Source organism: Anabas testudineus, chromosome 3, assembly GCF_900324465.2.
Source record: "Anabas testudineus chromosome 3, fAnaTes1.2, whole genome shotgun sequence".
NCBI lineage: Eukaryota > Metazoa > Chordata > Actinopteri > Anabantiformes > Anabantidae > Anabas > Anabas testudineus.
The window spans coordinates 9,521,754-9,539,116 of NC_046612.1; the positions used below are offsets into that span (position 1 = coordinate 9,521,754).

At 37.5% G+C, this 17,363-nt stretch overlaps 2 protein-coding genes across 2 annotated transcripts in view; both read left to right on the forward strand.

Annotated features, from left to right (window-relative positions):
• Nucleotides 1–1,400, forward strand: saa (serum amyloid A). Its single transcript, XM_026377707.1, has 4 exons — nt 1–87; nt 190–289; nt 393–531; nt 634–1,400. The coding sequence occupies exons 2-4, from the start codon at nt 202–204 to the stop codon at nt 770–772; spliced, it is 366 nt and encodes a 121-aa protein (XP_026233492.1). The 5' UTR covers nt 1–87; nt 190–201; the 3' UTR covers nt 773–1,400.
• A 1,619-nt stretch (nt 1,401–3,019) lies between these two features.
• Nucleotides 3,020–17,363, forward strand: part of apba2b (amyloid beta (A4) precursor protein-binding, family A, member 2b) — a 49,486-nt gene continuing 35,142 nt past the window's right edge. The window contains exon 1 of the mRNA XM_026378939.1: nt 3,020–3,127. The gene's annotated coding sequence lies outside the window, so the exon portion shown is untranslated. The remainder of the gene's footprint in view (nt 3,128–17,363) is intronic.

The following is a 17,363-nucleotide window of genomic DNA, read 5'->3' on the forward strand; positions in this document are numbered from 1 at the left end:
GTTTCACAACAGGATATAAAAGGACTTCTCAGTGACAAGCTATTCTATGATCTACAACTACTTACTAAACTCTGCAGGAACCGCAAAGTAAGTCATTTCTATTGAGCGATTGAACCCACAGAATATAAATGTATGAATCTAATTTAGCATTTTTTATTGACTATCTCTGTGTTTTTTTTTTCCTTTTAGACATCTGTAACCATGAAGTTGATTCTAGCAGGAATTGTTCTCATTCTCATTGTCGAAACTAGTGCTCAATGGTACAAGTTTCCAGTTGAAGCTGCTCAAGGTTAGGTCATGTCCTTTTCTAATGTCTGTAAAAGAAGAATGTGTACTGGATGTCTTTTGCTGAATTCTCTCAATAATTGAATTAAATCCTTTTTTCTGATCAGGAGCTTATGACATGGGGCGAGCATACATAGACATGAGGAGGTCCAACTGGAGGGACTCAGACAAATACTTCCATGCCAGAGGAAACTATGATGCTGCCCAGAGGGGAGCAGGAGGCAGATGGGCAGCTGAGGTTATTAGGTGAGGAGCACAGAGTTTCACTTTTATCCAACAAGAAGTTCTTCTTCGTCTTTGTTCACTATCCTCTATCACAATTTACTTTTAAATTTTTTCCCTATCCAGTGACACCAGAGAGTGGGTGCAGGAAAAAATGGGTCATGGTCATGAGGACGCTGAGGCTGATCAATATGCAAACCAGTGGGGGCGAGAGGGACGAGATCCGAACCATTTTAGACCTGCAGGACTTCCTGATAAATACTGAAGAAAAAAGTCATTGATTATTTAAATAAATAAATTAAATCTAAGTCTTATTCATTCAAATTAGAATAGAATAATTTCAATGAATGGATTGAAACAGCATTACAACAGACATTGTTTTGACATCCAGTCTGACCCTGTTGTAATTCTTGTTATGTTTGTCACTAGCAGACACCTTTGATCCCCTGCCTTTTACTCACCAGCCATCATCATTACATATCAGAACCAGTTTCTGACCCAGACTAACAAAATAAAAACAGAACAAAATAAATATAAAACATCAAGATCCCTGTGGAATGCCATGAGATTAGTATGCAATTATTAATAATTGTAGTACTTCTAATAATAATAGTAAGACTGTAAGTCTTACTATTATTACTCACTGCTACAGCATATTTAATAGGGAACTTGGATTCAATATGTCAACTTTCAGTCCTGTCACCTGTGGCAGGTTTTGATGGTTCATTTATGTGTAATGTCTAGATAAGGCCACTCAGTGGCAGTGCTGGACTCCATCTGACATCTCAAACTGAACACTTCAAATAAAATGTTTAACTGTTTAATTTGATTTTAATGTAACAATTTGATTTCAGCATGGATAACATAATAAACCCAAACTCCTGATCCTGTCATTCACTGTGGTTGATACAGTTTGCAAAAGAGGTAATAAACACGACTACAACTAACAAACAAAACAAAACAAAACAAACAGGGAATCTGCCTTAAACAGTGTCACTGTTACGCTGGATTGACGGATGGAGTAGGAACAATAAATCCTAAAAGTTTTGATTTGTTAAAGCTGAAAAGAATTGTGAATAATATGAAATTAAAGTTACCTTGGTAATATTAGGGATAAATGGAGAAATGCGACCAGTCAAGCATGGAAAACAGAAGTGAGAAAATGTGTGCTGTAAACTGACCCATCTTACAACTTTGCTGCTGATATAATGACAATTTCAGATTCCCGAAAGACCCAGCACATTCACATGTTTCGTCAGTTTTATCGGTGGAGCTATGCTAGGAATAAAATAAAGTCAACAAAGTCAGCCTGACAAGAGGTATGATACAGGTAAATACAGTGATGTCACTGAAGCACCACCAATGTTTCCAATTGAGTAGCTTATTGCATGAAAACACCTGTGGGGATGGAGCATGGCAAAAAAAATATACCCCTCACTGAATCAAATTTAAAGCCAAGATGGTAGCAGAATGTGACAAATCAAACTTTACTTTTTTTTGTGATCAACCATTTTCTTCTGGTGCAACATGAAAATTAGTTTGTAGGGTCACTTCCGGCGGCCATCTTCGCTTGGTGTTAGCGCTAATGTTGCTAACAGGATCATTGTTCGATAATTAACATTTTCGTCTTATTAGGATATCCAGAAATGACCTTACTAAAGCGGTGAGTGTTTGTCTACAGAGTTTTATAATTTGTAGTGAATTGATAAGATTTTGTGCCTCTTGTTGTTAGCTAAACCTAACAGTGTGTGCATGTTTGAGTGACATGCCAGGTAACGTTAGCTAGCTCGTTAGCACCCAGCTGTGTTTAAGAACAAAGTATTGTCATGAATATGTCTCTGAAATCTTCAAAGACTATTTCATCATCCATAAATATTCCTACCACTGAACGATACATAATATTTTGAAGTTGGGTCGGCTTACAAGAGTCTTTGGCAAGTCAAAGTTAGCTAGTGTTAACTTGGATGTTTATAAATTACCTTCTGAGGTTTTCAAACAAAGCGTTTTTAGAGCGTTAGAAGTGTTCCTTTACAAATACAAAAAGAAAGAGAAAAACAATCTGGGAAATATAGTTAACTGCTAATTAATTAAGTATGCAAACGCATTTTAATTCCCATAGCATATTTAAAGCCAAATAAGAGTTTGTAGCTACCTGTTTTATTTATTCTAAAACAAAATCTCAATGAATGCTAATTATGTCTTATAAAAGTGCTGCAGAAACAAAACATTTGATAGAGTTGCTCTTTGTTACCTGAACAAAGACAAAGCCAGGCATTTTCAGCTTTAACCCTGAAAGCCATGCATTGTTTAAATTCAAGGTGTAGTTTATTGTTCACACAATGTGTAGTTATTGTGATGACGACGAGTCACTCTTTGTCCTTCGTTAAGTGGTGGTGGAGGCTGGTGGTGCTCGGGTGGGGTAGCGGGCGGTGTATTCACCGACCAGACAACTGCAGTGGGCTCGTCTTATGCTATACTCGTTCCGGGGTGCCGCCGTCAGGCACACAGCCTCGTCCGCTTTCTGCTGGTGGGGCTCACACTGAGTGATGCGCGACCATCGGCCACCATCTGTCACAGATCTCACAAGGAGGTGACTTGACCATCACATGCAATTCTCCAGGTAAGACGCAGTTTTATCAAAATGTCGTAACGTCACTGATAATCCCCGCTGAACGTCAAGCGAGGCTGTAGTGTTCTTGTGCCATCCGGGTGGATGGATGGATGGATGCTGATCGCTCCGACTGTCCTCAGCATCAGTGTTCATAACAGGGCGGTGAGCTCGGACCGAAAACGGTTCCTGAATTAAAAGTCTGGCGTACAATTAAGGGAGTATTTCTGGGCAAGGGAGTGCAAAAACTGGACCTGCTTTTGGAAATACGTTCACACCTAACGCCACAGCTCTCGGTGATTCATCCATGCGCTGCCTAGTATACGCCTGAAATTATCGATTGTAGTTATATTGCCATAGGCCTTTAGTGCCTCATCAGATCATGAGGGTCGTTAGTTTTTAGATGTTCTTAATGGTGCACTTTCTTTCCTTCATCATTTTATTAAACGGTACCTCAGGCATATGCAGGCTACCCTGACTTCTCTTTGTGGGAATGATTTACTCAAGGTAGATATCAACTCATTTCCTTTAATATAAATTCTATTACCCCATACTTGACCAACAGATATATTCAGTTGAATTGATATCATCTGTGTGCTAGTCACAATATTGAGGATAACTGTGGGAGGTACGCTGTGCTATTAGTCCTCCACAATAACCTCTGCTGAAACCTCTGCTGGCTTTAAGTTGTTGAACACCAAAATGTTTTGGCTTTGTGTGTCTGCATAGAGTGTACCACTCTGTGCCAGTGCCTGCCACAGGGGAGGAGAGTTGCTGACAGGCATTGTGTCTAGCGGTACAGAGGGAGCTTGGGACAGGCTCATAGGGTCTGCTTTGCATCATACAATTTTGTGCCCTTAGTGTCCTCATCCAGTCATGCAGAATGCATTTCAGTAATCATCATACACTTGTATGATATCCCTTCAAGCTGTCTGATGTTCACAGTCTTGTTTGTTGGTGTCTTTCACAACAGTACGACTGAGTTGATGCAGCCTACAGATATACTGGAATATGTCAGTACATGTTAAGCTGCACTGGGTTAACCTATAGTTTTGTTATGATCATTTAAGACTTCCAGTCACTATTTAGCATTCTTTACTATTTTAAATAGTTAAAGTGAACAAGTGGTTATTATATTTCTGTTCTTCTAAAAGGAAGTCAAAAGCAAACATTTAGGCGCACAGAAGACATGTTGCAGTTTCTTTATTCAACCTCTGAACTGAAAATACAATTCATTACAAACCATGTAGCCAGAAAAACACTTGCATTGCAGTCTTGAGAATGGATCTGTTTATCTTCATTTATGTAGTTAGTGAGTAGATAGTTTTTCATGCTTTCCGACAATGAGGAAAGCTGATAAAATGTGAAAATGTTTCTGTAAAACCAACGGAAAACGAGAGGTTGACAGTGGATAGAACAGAGATGGAAGAAGAGTCTTGTACAGTGGAAAGTAGAAAACTGATAGAGGAAGGAGCACAATTGCTGTGGCAGAGCTGAAGAAGACATGGCTGACCAGAGGATGAGGTCAGATAGAAGAGTATAATGCATATTAGAGAAAGTAAGGGTCCCCTGGAGAATCATGATAGAAACCCATAAGTTCTATGTTGAAATGTTTAATCAGTATTTCCCTTTTCAATCCTGTTTATCTCTTCATCTGCCCTCACTTCTTCCACGCTGTCCTCTTACGGATGGTTTTCCGTGTAGCACCTACACTGAAGGACAAACACCCTCCCGGCAGGGATCTTATTCATGCTGCAGCTGGAGTATACTAAATTGGACTGGGAGGGAACAAAAAGAATATGGCAAAGACTGCAGGCCTGTTGCAGAAATTATGAAATATTATAATAATTTGGTAATCTGTAAATAAATCTTTTCCCTGTCAAAGCAGTTGTACTAAATATGCTTGTTAATAGCTTCAGTCACACAACAATATGCCTTTAGCACAAATGAGTCTGCTTTAGCATCGTGGATGACATCGCCATAGGGAAATCAGTTGTCTGTTATATAATATCAGCTGTAAAACCTGCTTAAAAGCTTTGCTCTGTACACTATGTGTTTCACATTTCAAATATTAACATTTTCTGTTCATAACATTTATGTGGGTGGAGGTACAGTAACAGACTATTATGCCCTTTGGCAAAGCAAAATATTCGAACATAATAAAACCTATAGAAGAGTAGGTGTTGATTTTCGTGCTACAAAACTGCTATAAAGGCAATGAAACAATGATTTATGACTAAGCATTGGAGGATAAATGACCCTGCAGTGTTGTTAAACAGTTGTGTCGCTATAGATAAGCTTTGTGAACACTGAAAGTGAGCAAATTTTCATCTATGAAGAATTTATGTAGTTGATGGGCTTTGGGTTTACTACCAAACGGAGATGAGATGGGGAATTACAGATGAGGGCGGGCTAGTTCTAATGTACACCCTGAGCTTATTATAAATTAATCCACTGTAAATGTATTTACATGAATATATGTATTTTTCATCCGTTATGTTACTGAGTACATTTGATTATAACTAGGGATTGAACTATTGGATGAATTGTTTCAATGCTATTTTTGGACTGTCAGCGTCTACGGACAAAGTTAATAGACTCAGTTGTTTCTTCTAGAACTGACATTATATTACTAACGTGTTTTCCTGGTTACATTCTGATGCCAAAGTAATCCTGGGATTATTGTAACTAACCAAGTACATAACAACATACTGTATTACCAATATTCCCAATATTACTTTTTGTCGGCTGATACTTTTTTTCTGAGATATTATGTAGATATTTTGTACATATTGTTTTATGAATGTAGGGTGCCTTACAATGAATCAGAAAACATTCCCCTATTCCGTTAAGGTCAACATGGCTGCTGTCATATTGTGAGTTTCACCATCTGTGGAGGATTTATCTCCAGATTACATCATCATTGTGCTTAGCTTCAAATACAAACAGTTTACAAACAGCGCTATCTCTCTGTCTATCTATTGATAGATAATCATGACTTTTCTACTATTGAAATATACATTTTAAAGATTATGCAGGCTTGCTAGAGTTATTTGCTGTTGAGTGCTTTGTGTAGTCAGCTGGATCTGATTTTAGAATAAAATCTGGGCAAAAACTTTATAGCCAGCTAGAATGATCAATATAGCAAGAGAAAATGTTGAGCTAACAAGCCTTTCATCATTACATATAGATAGATAGGATAGAAAATATGATGAACCTTTTTATTGCTGCTGGATGAGTTTCATAAGGTAATTTAAAATAGCACTATACTACGTCTGTACATCAGCTTCCATTGCACAGCTGTGCTGAGTGTTCTTTGAGTGTTTGCATGGTAAGGACCTTATTCTTTGGGTTTTCAGCTTCCCAGCAGCTATTTTCTCCTAACTAATCACAATTTACAGGGGGAAATAGTTTGTGGTTTACAGCATGAAATTAAGTTACCATGATAACTGCCCATCACATATCATATCATGATGCTGCTTCCAAGAAATATTCAAGCATCTAAAAAGTTGTTTTTATTTATTTATTTTAATTAATCTACAGTGATTAGAGTTCTGTCTTCATGTAATATCCTATCAAGGATACAATTCTCTATTCAAGAACCGCGCAAAATGCAAGGGGATATAACATTTTACTATCAGCCCTTTATTTAAAGCATGAGTATCCTGAAGGAGTTTGGTCAGTCCTTGTTGTCCAGCTCTTGATATTGTTCAAGTATCACACAAATGAATATGACAGCTCTATCAGTGTAACTCAAGTTGTTTTGACAGCACTGTCTAATTCGATTTCTCTTTTTCCGTCAAAGCGTGATCTGTGTGTCTGGTTCTGTCAAGCTTTTTCAAAAACATTTACAAAAAGTCTTCGTTTGGATACCTATACTGTTATCTATATATTTTCTTTCCTGGATAATATCCATCTGAAGTGGCTTTATCTTTCTTAAAGGTCTTGAAGTGTTTTTTTAGTGATCACCTTTAGTTCAGTGATGACTTGTAATTGTTTTTACTAACAGGTAAAGAAGCATGTAAAAATCCAGGTCACATTCTGTGGACTACTCATGCATGGTTAAGGGGACACTGTTTCAAAAGTTCCTGTTTCATTGTTTGTGACAGTTCTTAAAATGTGAGCCAGTCGTTGAACTTTTTTTTTTCCACCATGAGGGGAAGGACCTAGGGAGTGCTGTACTTTAGTTGATCTATACAGTAGGCGATGTGTAAAGTCACTTTTCAAAGACAGGAGAAATATAGAAATTAATTTGTCTTTGTTCAAGTAATAAAGCAGCAAATCTCAAAAGCATGTAACCACTGTCTTTACTCATTGCCCTGCTGTATTTTATGGTTGAAGAAGTCAGTCTGCAGAATGAATTTAACACTTGGCTTTACTCCCTTGACATTTTTCAACTCCTGAGTGACCCACGCTTTCAAATAATCAATAGTGAAGCAGTGTCTAGTTGAGGCATGAAGAGGTTTGTGAGGATGTTGCATTTCAGGGTGTATTGTTTACGCTATGAGTGTTTAACACAACATTGTATTGAGTCATGTGTGAAGGCACGACCACATTGTCTCTAGCCAAAGGTCCTTCCTACATGCAGGTAGTGTGCTAAATCTGTCCTGTGAACATAGACATGCATGATATTATCTTCAGTACTTCTTTAAATGCTCCTAAGTTTCAAAACATGCAGTTATACAATCAAAACTCTGCTGGTGTTTTTCTGTTTTTCCTTGCCAGTACATAAATCCAGCACATTTATGGCTCCATCTGTTATCTGATTTTATCTCAAAATAATTTCCTTCCCTGGTCGGCCTTAGCATGTGATGAAATGCAGCTAGATTACATACCAGCATATTTGTACATCATCATGTTTTACAGTTTGATAACTTCCATCTAAAGGCATGTTGTTTTTACTGTCCCTGCCTGTTTGTTTACATGATTCTTCTTTCACTCTATTCCCTAGTTACATTTATGAATAATGAATTGTTGTATTATTAGTTGAAACTGCAGATAACTTTGTCCAAGTTTGGTGGCGTGCCTTAGAATCAGTGAAGTGATGTGTACACATTATTTCACCTCTCTTAATGGCTTTAGCATGTAAATGAGCGCAAATCAGTTTCACACTCCTGGGCTAAATCAGGTCACATTGGGAGGAAAGCAAAGTGGCAAAGAAGAAAAGAGGGAGAAAGACCGAAAGAAACCTTTCTCCCACAGTGCTTGGCAAAATAGAAAGCCATTCAAAGCTGCATTAATCATGGGTGGCACTAAAGAATCGCTTAGAGGCGACACCCAAAGAGAGAGAAGCATTGAAACAACTTTATTCGTTAACTGGATTTGTCTGAATGACATGAGTCCGCTTTCCCTTCACAGTTGTGTCCCCTATGATCTTGCTCAGTATAACCATCTGATAAATGTACAGTGCATATAAAAATGTTTGCATTATTCTCACATGCACACCTTTATTAAACTAAAGTTTTATTTTTCCATTATTTTTCCAAAATCATTAACAGTGTTAATGGGAACTTAGGCACGCATACATAGAAAAAAGGGAGGGTGGATGGGCCAACACCACATCAAGTCAGGAAACTGCTGCAGTTCTTCGCAGCTCATGCACATGGGCTGTGGAGAGTTTCAGAAGAACTAACCTTGTAGCATTTTTAGCTTTCAGTTTCCAGCTTCATGTGTGTTAGTAGTAGTGTGTGTGTATGCATGACCTTAATATATTAATTTTACCTACACTCCTGCTGAGCTGTGAGTCACAAGATGACTTGCTGTATTGGTATGGTCACTTATGTCATTACTTAGGCTTGAGATGCATTCACCAAGCCTGCCCATTAGCTACTGCATTTGTTTGAGAAGCAGCATGACACACACATGCACGTCTTAGTATTTAGATGTGTAGAGAGCCTCACCTGCTGCTGTCATTGTTAGGATTATCTGAAACATTCACATCTGGTAAATCTCTTTTCTTAGCTGCCAGAGATTGCTGCCATTGGCGTAAACAATATATGTGGTATATTTCCATATAAAGTTCAGTATGCTGCTGTTGTTCAAGCACGACAAATGTGGATTAGACAGAATCTTAAATTGCTTTGGAGTACCAGCCTTTTGGCCGTCATCCTATAGCTAGACATGTTGATAGACAGCACAGATGATTGTTTATCATATTTGTGATAAAGCTGATGGGGATCAAACAGATGCACTTTTTTTATTTATGGTTTCATGCTTGCTCAGACAGGAACTAGAAAAAAAAAACAAAAGGAAAATATTACAAAGAATCAACAACAAACCATAACTGTGTTCATGGCAATAAGACAAGCAGATGCATGCTAATTGACTGGTGATTTTTAGCAAACTCAATCCACATGGATCTTTACAAGAATCTGTTTGGTTGGATATTGATATAAAAAGAAAAGATTGATAATTGATGGTGCTCAGTGGTGCCTTAAACCTAAATATTCATGAGCAAAGTGCATATAGGTATATTAACCTGTTTCATCACAACGATCTCTCAAAAAATTGTAGTGTAGATGTAGCTACAGAAGATCATCAGGGGGTGTTGACAGTATGAAAACTTCTTGAAGATTGTAGTTGAACCCAAGAATGTATTTTGCAGAAGTTCTGAGGATTTTGGACTGTGGATATGTAAACATGCATGATAAAACAGTACATCAGGATCTTTCTAGGGCATCCTCAGTGGCATTAGAAATATCAAAATATACACAAGAGCCTTTTAGTGTATGAAGATAAAATTTACACATGTAGATACACTGGCAAAAATGTTTTTCCTTCAGTAATTTACTATCAAGCTTTCTTATTGATAAATCATTATCATTAAATAAATGTCTTAATCACATCTGTTGTTGGTGAGTTTATTAAACGTCTGTGTCCTGGCGGCTGTGTCCTGGCGCTTGATCGTCTTAATTAGAGTATGATGATGCACACGTACATGTCAATATCTGGTCATTACGCAGGACACTTGAATGTGTTGTTATTGAGGTTGTCCATGTAAACAGACAACGTCTTCATTAGCTCTGTGCTTTAAAACAATTTGTTTTTGAATTTGTTTTGTTACAATAAAGAATTTATTTTGAATGCAACATTTAGTAATTTACTCACAAACATCAGATCACAAAGCAAAAAAACATTTTAATTCAGAATAACCTCAGCCAAGATTATGTATCAGTGACTATCATTTGTTGTACTTTATAATAATAATTGATACTTTATGAATCCACTTGGGGAATTTCTTTGCAGACAGGCTGCCCTCCTGAGGCACCTAGAGTTTAGAGTTCAGTTTCTTGTCCAGGAACACTTTGACGTGTGGCCAGGATTTGAGGGGAACCAGGAATTGAACCACCAACCCTGGGATTAGAAGACAATTTTAAAAGCAATACTGCAGAGATACATGCCCTCCTAGAGGGTACACCCACACAGGGGCAAAACAATACTGAATAATGCTGATGTCAGTGGGAAAAGTAAAAGGAAAGCAGTGCTTTCTGATGATAGCCTGTGTATTTAAGGATATAAATCCTCTAACTGTCCCTTTACTTTTAACAACCCAACAGGAAAAGTATATCTGTCTTGTATTCAGATGTTTTTCTGATGTTTTTATGAATCACTTAACATCTCTGGACACATAAACACACAACACAAAACATGTTTTAGTACACTTCAAGTACATTTTGATTATAGTTAGGAGCCATTTTAAAATTCAGAAGAGGTTCCATACCTCAGCTAAAAATTCATTGGAAGAAATTGAAGCTGTCTGTGTTGACCTCTCAGCTTTAGGTGAGATGGAGCTTGCTGTAGAATACAAATGAGAAAATTAATAAAAGTTTAAAGGGAAGAGGTAATACATTTAAAAACACCAACATGGTTTTTGTGTTGGTGTTCACTTGGTCATTACCCTAATCCACTAATATGATTACCATATTCTTAAATAAAACGTAAAGAGGACCATTGTAATAATGCATTACTTGCATTGGATGTATTTGTTTTTATACTGATTGCTGAATTGAAGTGAGACATCTTAACTGGACTGTTAGCCGGCAGCTTGTTTATCTAAGCTTTGCATTTAAGCCCCCTCATTTCGTCCTCCGTCTTTAGGTGCCTTAGGTCTGTAATTCAGAGAAAAGAGATTTGTTATTGCTGTGGGACAAGAGGTCACAACATCATGGCAGTGAGCAACCTTGTAAAGTGTTGATTGGGTGTTAAATGCCAGGGAACAGCTTATGCAAGGTTTTAGAGTTAGCACTGTACTGTAAGCCTTTCCCTGTTCATAACAGAGGAGGGAGGGAGCATAGGGATAGATTTTCTGATGGAGATGGGCTCAGTTGAGTTAAGATGTAAAGGGGCATGCATAGCTTTATAGCTATCAGCTTGTTTATATGTCTCGTGCAGACACACATCCCAACACACTTTACCCCTACATATTGCAATTTTGTGTTGAGTTTTACATTTGTGACAAAATAAATATAAATGAAATTATTTTTGCTGATCTTAATTTTTCTCATTGTCTTTACATGCATGTTTGTTTACATAAAATTATTGTCATAAACATTTTGGTCAGTCATGCTGCTATGTCCTCCTGTCTCGTCACTATTGTCCTGTGTGAATGCATTGCTAACATTAGCAAATTGTGCTTGGTGGTAGGCAGCCCGTGAGCTAAGCCACTCTGTCTGCACACAAAGAGCAAGCAGGTGAAGATGTTTCAGTGCACTGAACATACGTATATGGATAATTAGTAGTAGTAGAATGTAAATTACCCAGTTATTGGACATTTACACATTTCTATTTTTTTTTATTGTATACTGAACTGTATCTTCTGCAAATACAGAAGCTGTGAAGCTGATTTTGCTATATTTACTGTACTGTACAGTTCCTGAGATAAAATAATGCTAGGGTTAATTGATATATTATTAGTATCTTTATTTTCTGGATGTGATCTGCTGAGTGTTTTGTCTCAAACACTGTATAACTGCAGTGTGCTGCAGTGTAAGTTGGACCTTTGGGACCATTATAAGCCTCAGGGCTGCATGCAAGTAGAAAGAGGGGAGTCATGGTGAACTACAGGAGTTGTTAGACAGGAGATACACTGTCATTGTGACTACTTCTAACACTGTGTTTGTGTGTGTGTGTGTGTTTTATTATGACTGAGCATTGCTAGCGACACAAACACCTAAATGGATGTTTTACCTCATAACTGTTGTGTATTTGTTTTGTCTGTTGTTTCACTCTGAGGTTTCACTCTCTTGTCCTATGTATCAACTTCATATTCCCTGAGTTTTGATCACAAGTAACTGTTTTGCTCTTATTGTTACTTTCTTTCTCCAACATTAGGTCAGCTAAATCTGCTGAGGACCAGCAGATAAATGGTTCTACGTTCTCATTTAAAGCCATCTGTTTTTGATGCAATTTTCTGTCACTTTGATCTTCAATGTTTTTACAGCCAAGGGGAAATCTCTTGATATAGCTTTGTGTCACTTATGTAATTATGGACAAATAGCTGTTCTTTAATTTGGCATGTAGCTGCTTATGTTGCTCCACAGCTTACAGAGGCTTTTTACCTACTTCTGACTCTTATCACTTCCCTCAATACACCGGAGCCATGATACTGACACGAACAGTGTGTATGCTACTTGTATGTTTTCTAGATTTATCTGATCCAGCTGCTGAGTGAGGACAGAAACCTTGAGGCTAGCACAAAGGGACTCAGGCCATGAGGATGAAATGTTACATGTAGCCTTGGCTTAGTGGCATGTGATGAAGTCTTGAAATATATTTTGACTGTTACAGTCATATTTTCATTAGAAAAAAATATTATTTACTAAATAAAAATTCATCAGGAAAGAATAACTGTTTGATTTGATGTAGGATTTTATTACAGGGGTTATAACATTTTAGCTTTTCCAGATGAGCTTTCCATTTGCTCATTGGACCATATGAAATGTTAGATGTTGTTCACTGTTGTTTGCATTTGCTTCATTTTTTATCTACTGTAGCACACATTGCTAAAATTGTATAATGCTGGCTAGTTTACAGAGCGATTAATTTCAATTCAGTTCAGTTTATTTATCTAGCACCAAATCACAGCAAAATCATTCTCAATGCACATTACACTGTAAGCTTAAGACCTTACAGCTCCAAGGCTGGGAATACCTACAAAAAATGAATAGAAAGAGGAAGACAGGATATGGGAGGAAAGACATTTAAAGTTAATTAAGTTTAAGTTTTTATCTCCCAGTTGAAAGACAACTTTCTGGCTTCCATGTTTTGTTGTCTTCTCCATATGTCCTCTCACCACTGTTACCGTCCCATTTTTCATCATCAGTAAGTTAGCTTTACTGTGCTTTGGCAGGTTATTACAGAATAATGGTATACAGAAGATTGTGGGGGGAATTCTTATTGTGCCGCATGAAACATATTTCAGTCCGGCCAAACTTCAGAGACTTTACAAACTTGGCAAATGTCTGAACAGTGATAATGGGATAACTACTGTAATGTATGTTTTCGTGCTCTGGTACACTCACCCTGTTACTGGTTACTGAACTAACAAACATGGCAACCTTTGATCCCCAGAGTGCTTCTTAACTTTCCTGGCAGTCCACTGAGTCATGCCAGTGTCACACACAAACAGCAAAGGAAGGAGGTAAAGAGAGTGAATGAAGACTAAAATGATTGAAATGTGGAAGGCAAGGGTCAAGAGATTTTGTTGTGTAGAGGATTATTTAGCAAAGTGACATGGTGTTACTTTGTAGTGTTTCAGTTTTTTAAACGTGTTTTTCTCCATGTGTATTGTGGAGAATTGCATTCTGTGAAGTTGCGTGACATGTTTGTAAAGATACACCAGTTTATAGTGTCAATGAACCAACAGATATTATACATCAAACCTCAGTAATTTATATTATTAATTAATTAATGTATTGAGCATATTGCAATGCAATACAAACCACAGTCAAACAGGAACAGTTTTTATAATTGACATAATTTACTTCTCAGTGCTTGTATACACGTGTGAATTCAGTAGCTGTACTATCTTAGTAAGCTGACCTGTTTGGTCACATCCACATTACTGGTGATACCTTTCTCGTGTAAATATGTTAAGGAAGCACTAATAGTTACATGGTTGTCATTAAAGTTTTAGTCAAAAATACTTTGTGTCTATACCACCTAGTCCTTGAAAAGCACCAGCATGGGTTAGGATGAAATGGGAAGATTGAGGAAGCATGCAGCTTGTATGCTGATGGAGAAGGAGGGAGAGCATCTTGGGAGAATCCAGCTGAAGACATAGATGAGCAAAGTGTTATGAGCTTCTCCTCTCAAAGCTGCCTCCTTATTACTTATTAATTTTCTGCTAGAATATTTATCCACTCTGGTAGAGCACCATCCTTCTAGAGAGAGAGAAATGAGTAGTGCTTTGTATAATCCTGATAATCAACAGTGTATTGTAATCACTTCATCATCAGTCATCAACCTTGTTCTTACATCCATTTCCACTTGTCTGCTAATGTCATGTTTACTGTTGATTTTGACCTTGTCCTTCTCTGTAAAGGGATTAAAAAGAGACGGGAGACCAGGGTTTTCAGGCTACAACCCACAGTCTAGTCTTAAAGGAGCTGTGACTCCAGAACAAGATTACAGACATGAGTCTCACAACCATACTCGCGCTTGAGTAGGTCTGTAATCTCCACGAAATAGGTCCCCATCCATCTGTATGTCACTGATAGTATTTATCGGAAATTCATGACTATTTGGATTCATACAGGGAACTTGGTAGACTAGTTTTGAGGATAGCTGCATTTGGAATTTAAGTTAGCCAGTGCAGTGATGTGTGGTCAGTCTGCCAGCAGCTGCACTTCACTTATTGAGATTAAATCTGTAAATGAAGGAAATCCATAATATGTTGTGTGATACTGATCAACAGGATCTTGTCTTCCTGTGCATCTGTGCATTATAAAGTGAAAAGGGAATGATGTTGCTGCTGTACATGTTTCAAGGGAGGTGGACCTGTAAAAGGTGGACTACTACACTTCTAGACACCAGGTACGTTACATGTGACAAATTAGCAACAACACCTCTGCCTTTTTTGTGTCCTGGAAAGACAACACAGCAAAAACAAGCAACTAAATGTACACTGTCATAATTATATTGCCAATAAATCTCCCATGGGTACATTTGTTGGCATCGTCAGAGAGCTGTGATAGGTCAGATATTAACATGCAATCTGTTATATTTCTTGGCCAAGTCAAGGCAAGAATTTTCAACTCTATAATCATCTAATCTGACATAGTGACCGTCTCATGAGACAAATTTACTGTGTAGTCTAGACCTGGCTGATGAAATGTGATGCCATGCTATGAAGTCACATCTGTCATCTTGTATGCTGTCAAATGTGTAAAAAAACAGTATCTCTTTTACTTTCTTTTGCTCTTCTTAGGGAATATTTAAAATAATCTACAGGCAGTATTTTGAGTAGATAGAGAGTGTGTGTGTACACATTACATAGATTTTTTTATTCTTGCCCAGTGGTCACATTTAAAAAATGTTATATTTTCCACAAAGGAAATATTCTCTCATCCCCATATTCAGGTGTAGCTTAACTTAAAAACCAGGTAAATTAAAATCCCATTTAGATTTCAGCATTGCTACATAAAGCCTCTTTCAACAGTATGCCATGTAACGTACCTGGTGTGTCAAGTGTAGTAGTCTTTTGAAAAACTATTGACCTAATACCATTGTTTATACAATATTTACTTTTGAAAAACAACATTTTACATCAACCCTAGGCATTTGCAGGCTAAACATCACTGCTGACAGAAAAGGCGAGTTCATGTGTGAGATAATGGATGGCAGAGAGTTCAGGTATGTCTACAATGACTGCAGGACAGAGAGGACTAAATGCTGCAAATGTTTTTAAACAAAGATTACAGGTAGATCTTTGAAAAATGACCTTCAATTGGTAAGTCTTATGTATGTAGATAAAAACATTTTACGTTACATGCCTGTTCTGCTGCACAGTGCCAAGAGTACTGCTTATACTAAGAGTTACAAACCTAATTTTATACACTTGGGTATTTATTTATTTAATCACTCACATTTGGCTGGAAACATTTTCCTGTGATGTAACAAAGTCGGACCACATTTATTAATGCTTTACCTCAGCCTGATGTGAACTGACTTGCTGTTACTGCATTACCTGAGGTCACAAAATCAACTTTTGTCCAAATGATGCAGTTTTGTGTGACCACAGATGGTTGCAGGTTGAATGTTAAGAATAATTATCTAATGTACTAAGCCAAGCCGTAGCATCTAAATACTAACTAATAATTTAATGTAAAATGTAAAACCAAAAGAGAAAAATATAAATTAAAAAATTGATTGTTTATGCTCACCGTTAATACTAAATGGGGGAAAGGTCCACAGTGTAGCTGTCTGTGAAGCAGAGAAAAGAGATAAAATAGTGATGTGATCTAAGGGGATTCAGATGAAAGCTGCAATAATCCAGATTTCTGTCGTCATGGGATCAGTGCTGCTGTTGACTTCTGTCATTCAGGACTGCTGAGCCCTGTCAGACCCTTCTCTATCCCTGCCATGTTATATGAGCCCTGGCTCCTCCCTCAGGGACAGTGAAATGAGTGATCAGCAAACCACATTGAAACCACTGAGGCAATGTGTCTATGAGCTGCCATATTTGGCATGGATTTATTACCCCTTAGATCTGGTCTTACATAAAATAAATAAGCACGGCTGGGCCCTTTCTGTATGGATTTTGCATGTTCTATCTGTGCCTGTCAGTTAATTGAAATAAAAACACAAACCTTGGCAGGTTACTTGGTCTCATGGTCCATTTAAGCATGATAAATGTAGAAAAAACATAGAACTAGGGTCAGCAAATTTGGTTTCCACTTAATTACTCATAAACCTCTGTAGTATATTGTCTCATCCATTTCATAATCCTGAGAGCACGATCACATCAATGCTTCATTCCTACAGCCAAGAAACCATCAAAATCTGCCATTAAATGAGAAGTGTGTTTTAACTTTCATCTCTTGCAGCCATATCAAAGGTTTTTTCTTTAGATGTGGCCTATTTTACCTTCCAACACCCTGAATTCTTGCTTTGTGTGTTTTTCTAAATACAGTTATTACTGTAGAACACTGACTTCAGTAAGAAATATCAAACATTTGGATTTTTACTATTTCCCGATACTTTATGGACTAAACAATTAATTGATTAAAAGTAGCTTTTTGCCCTGGTA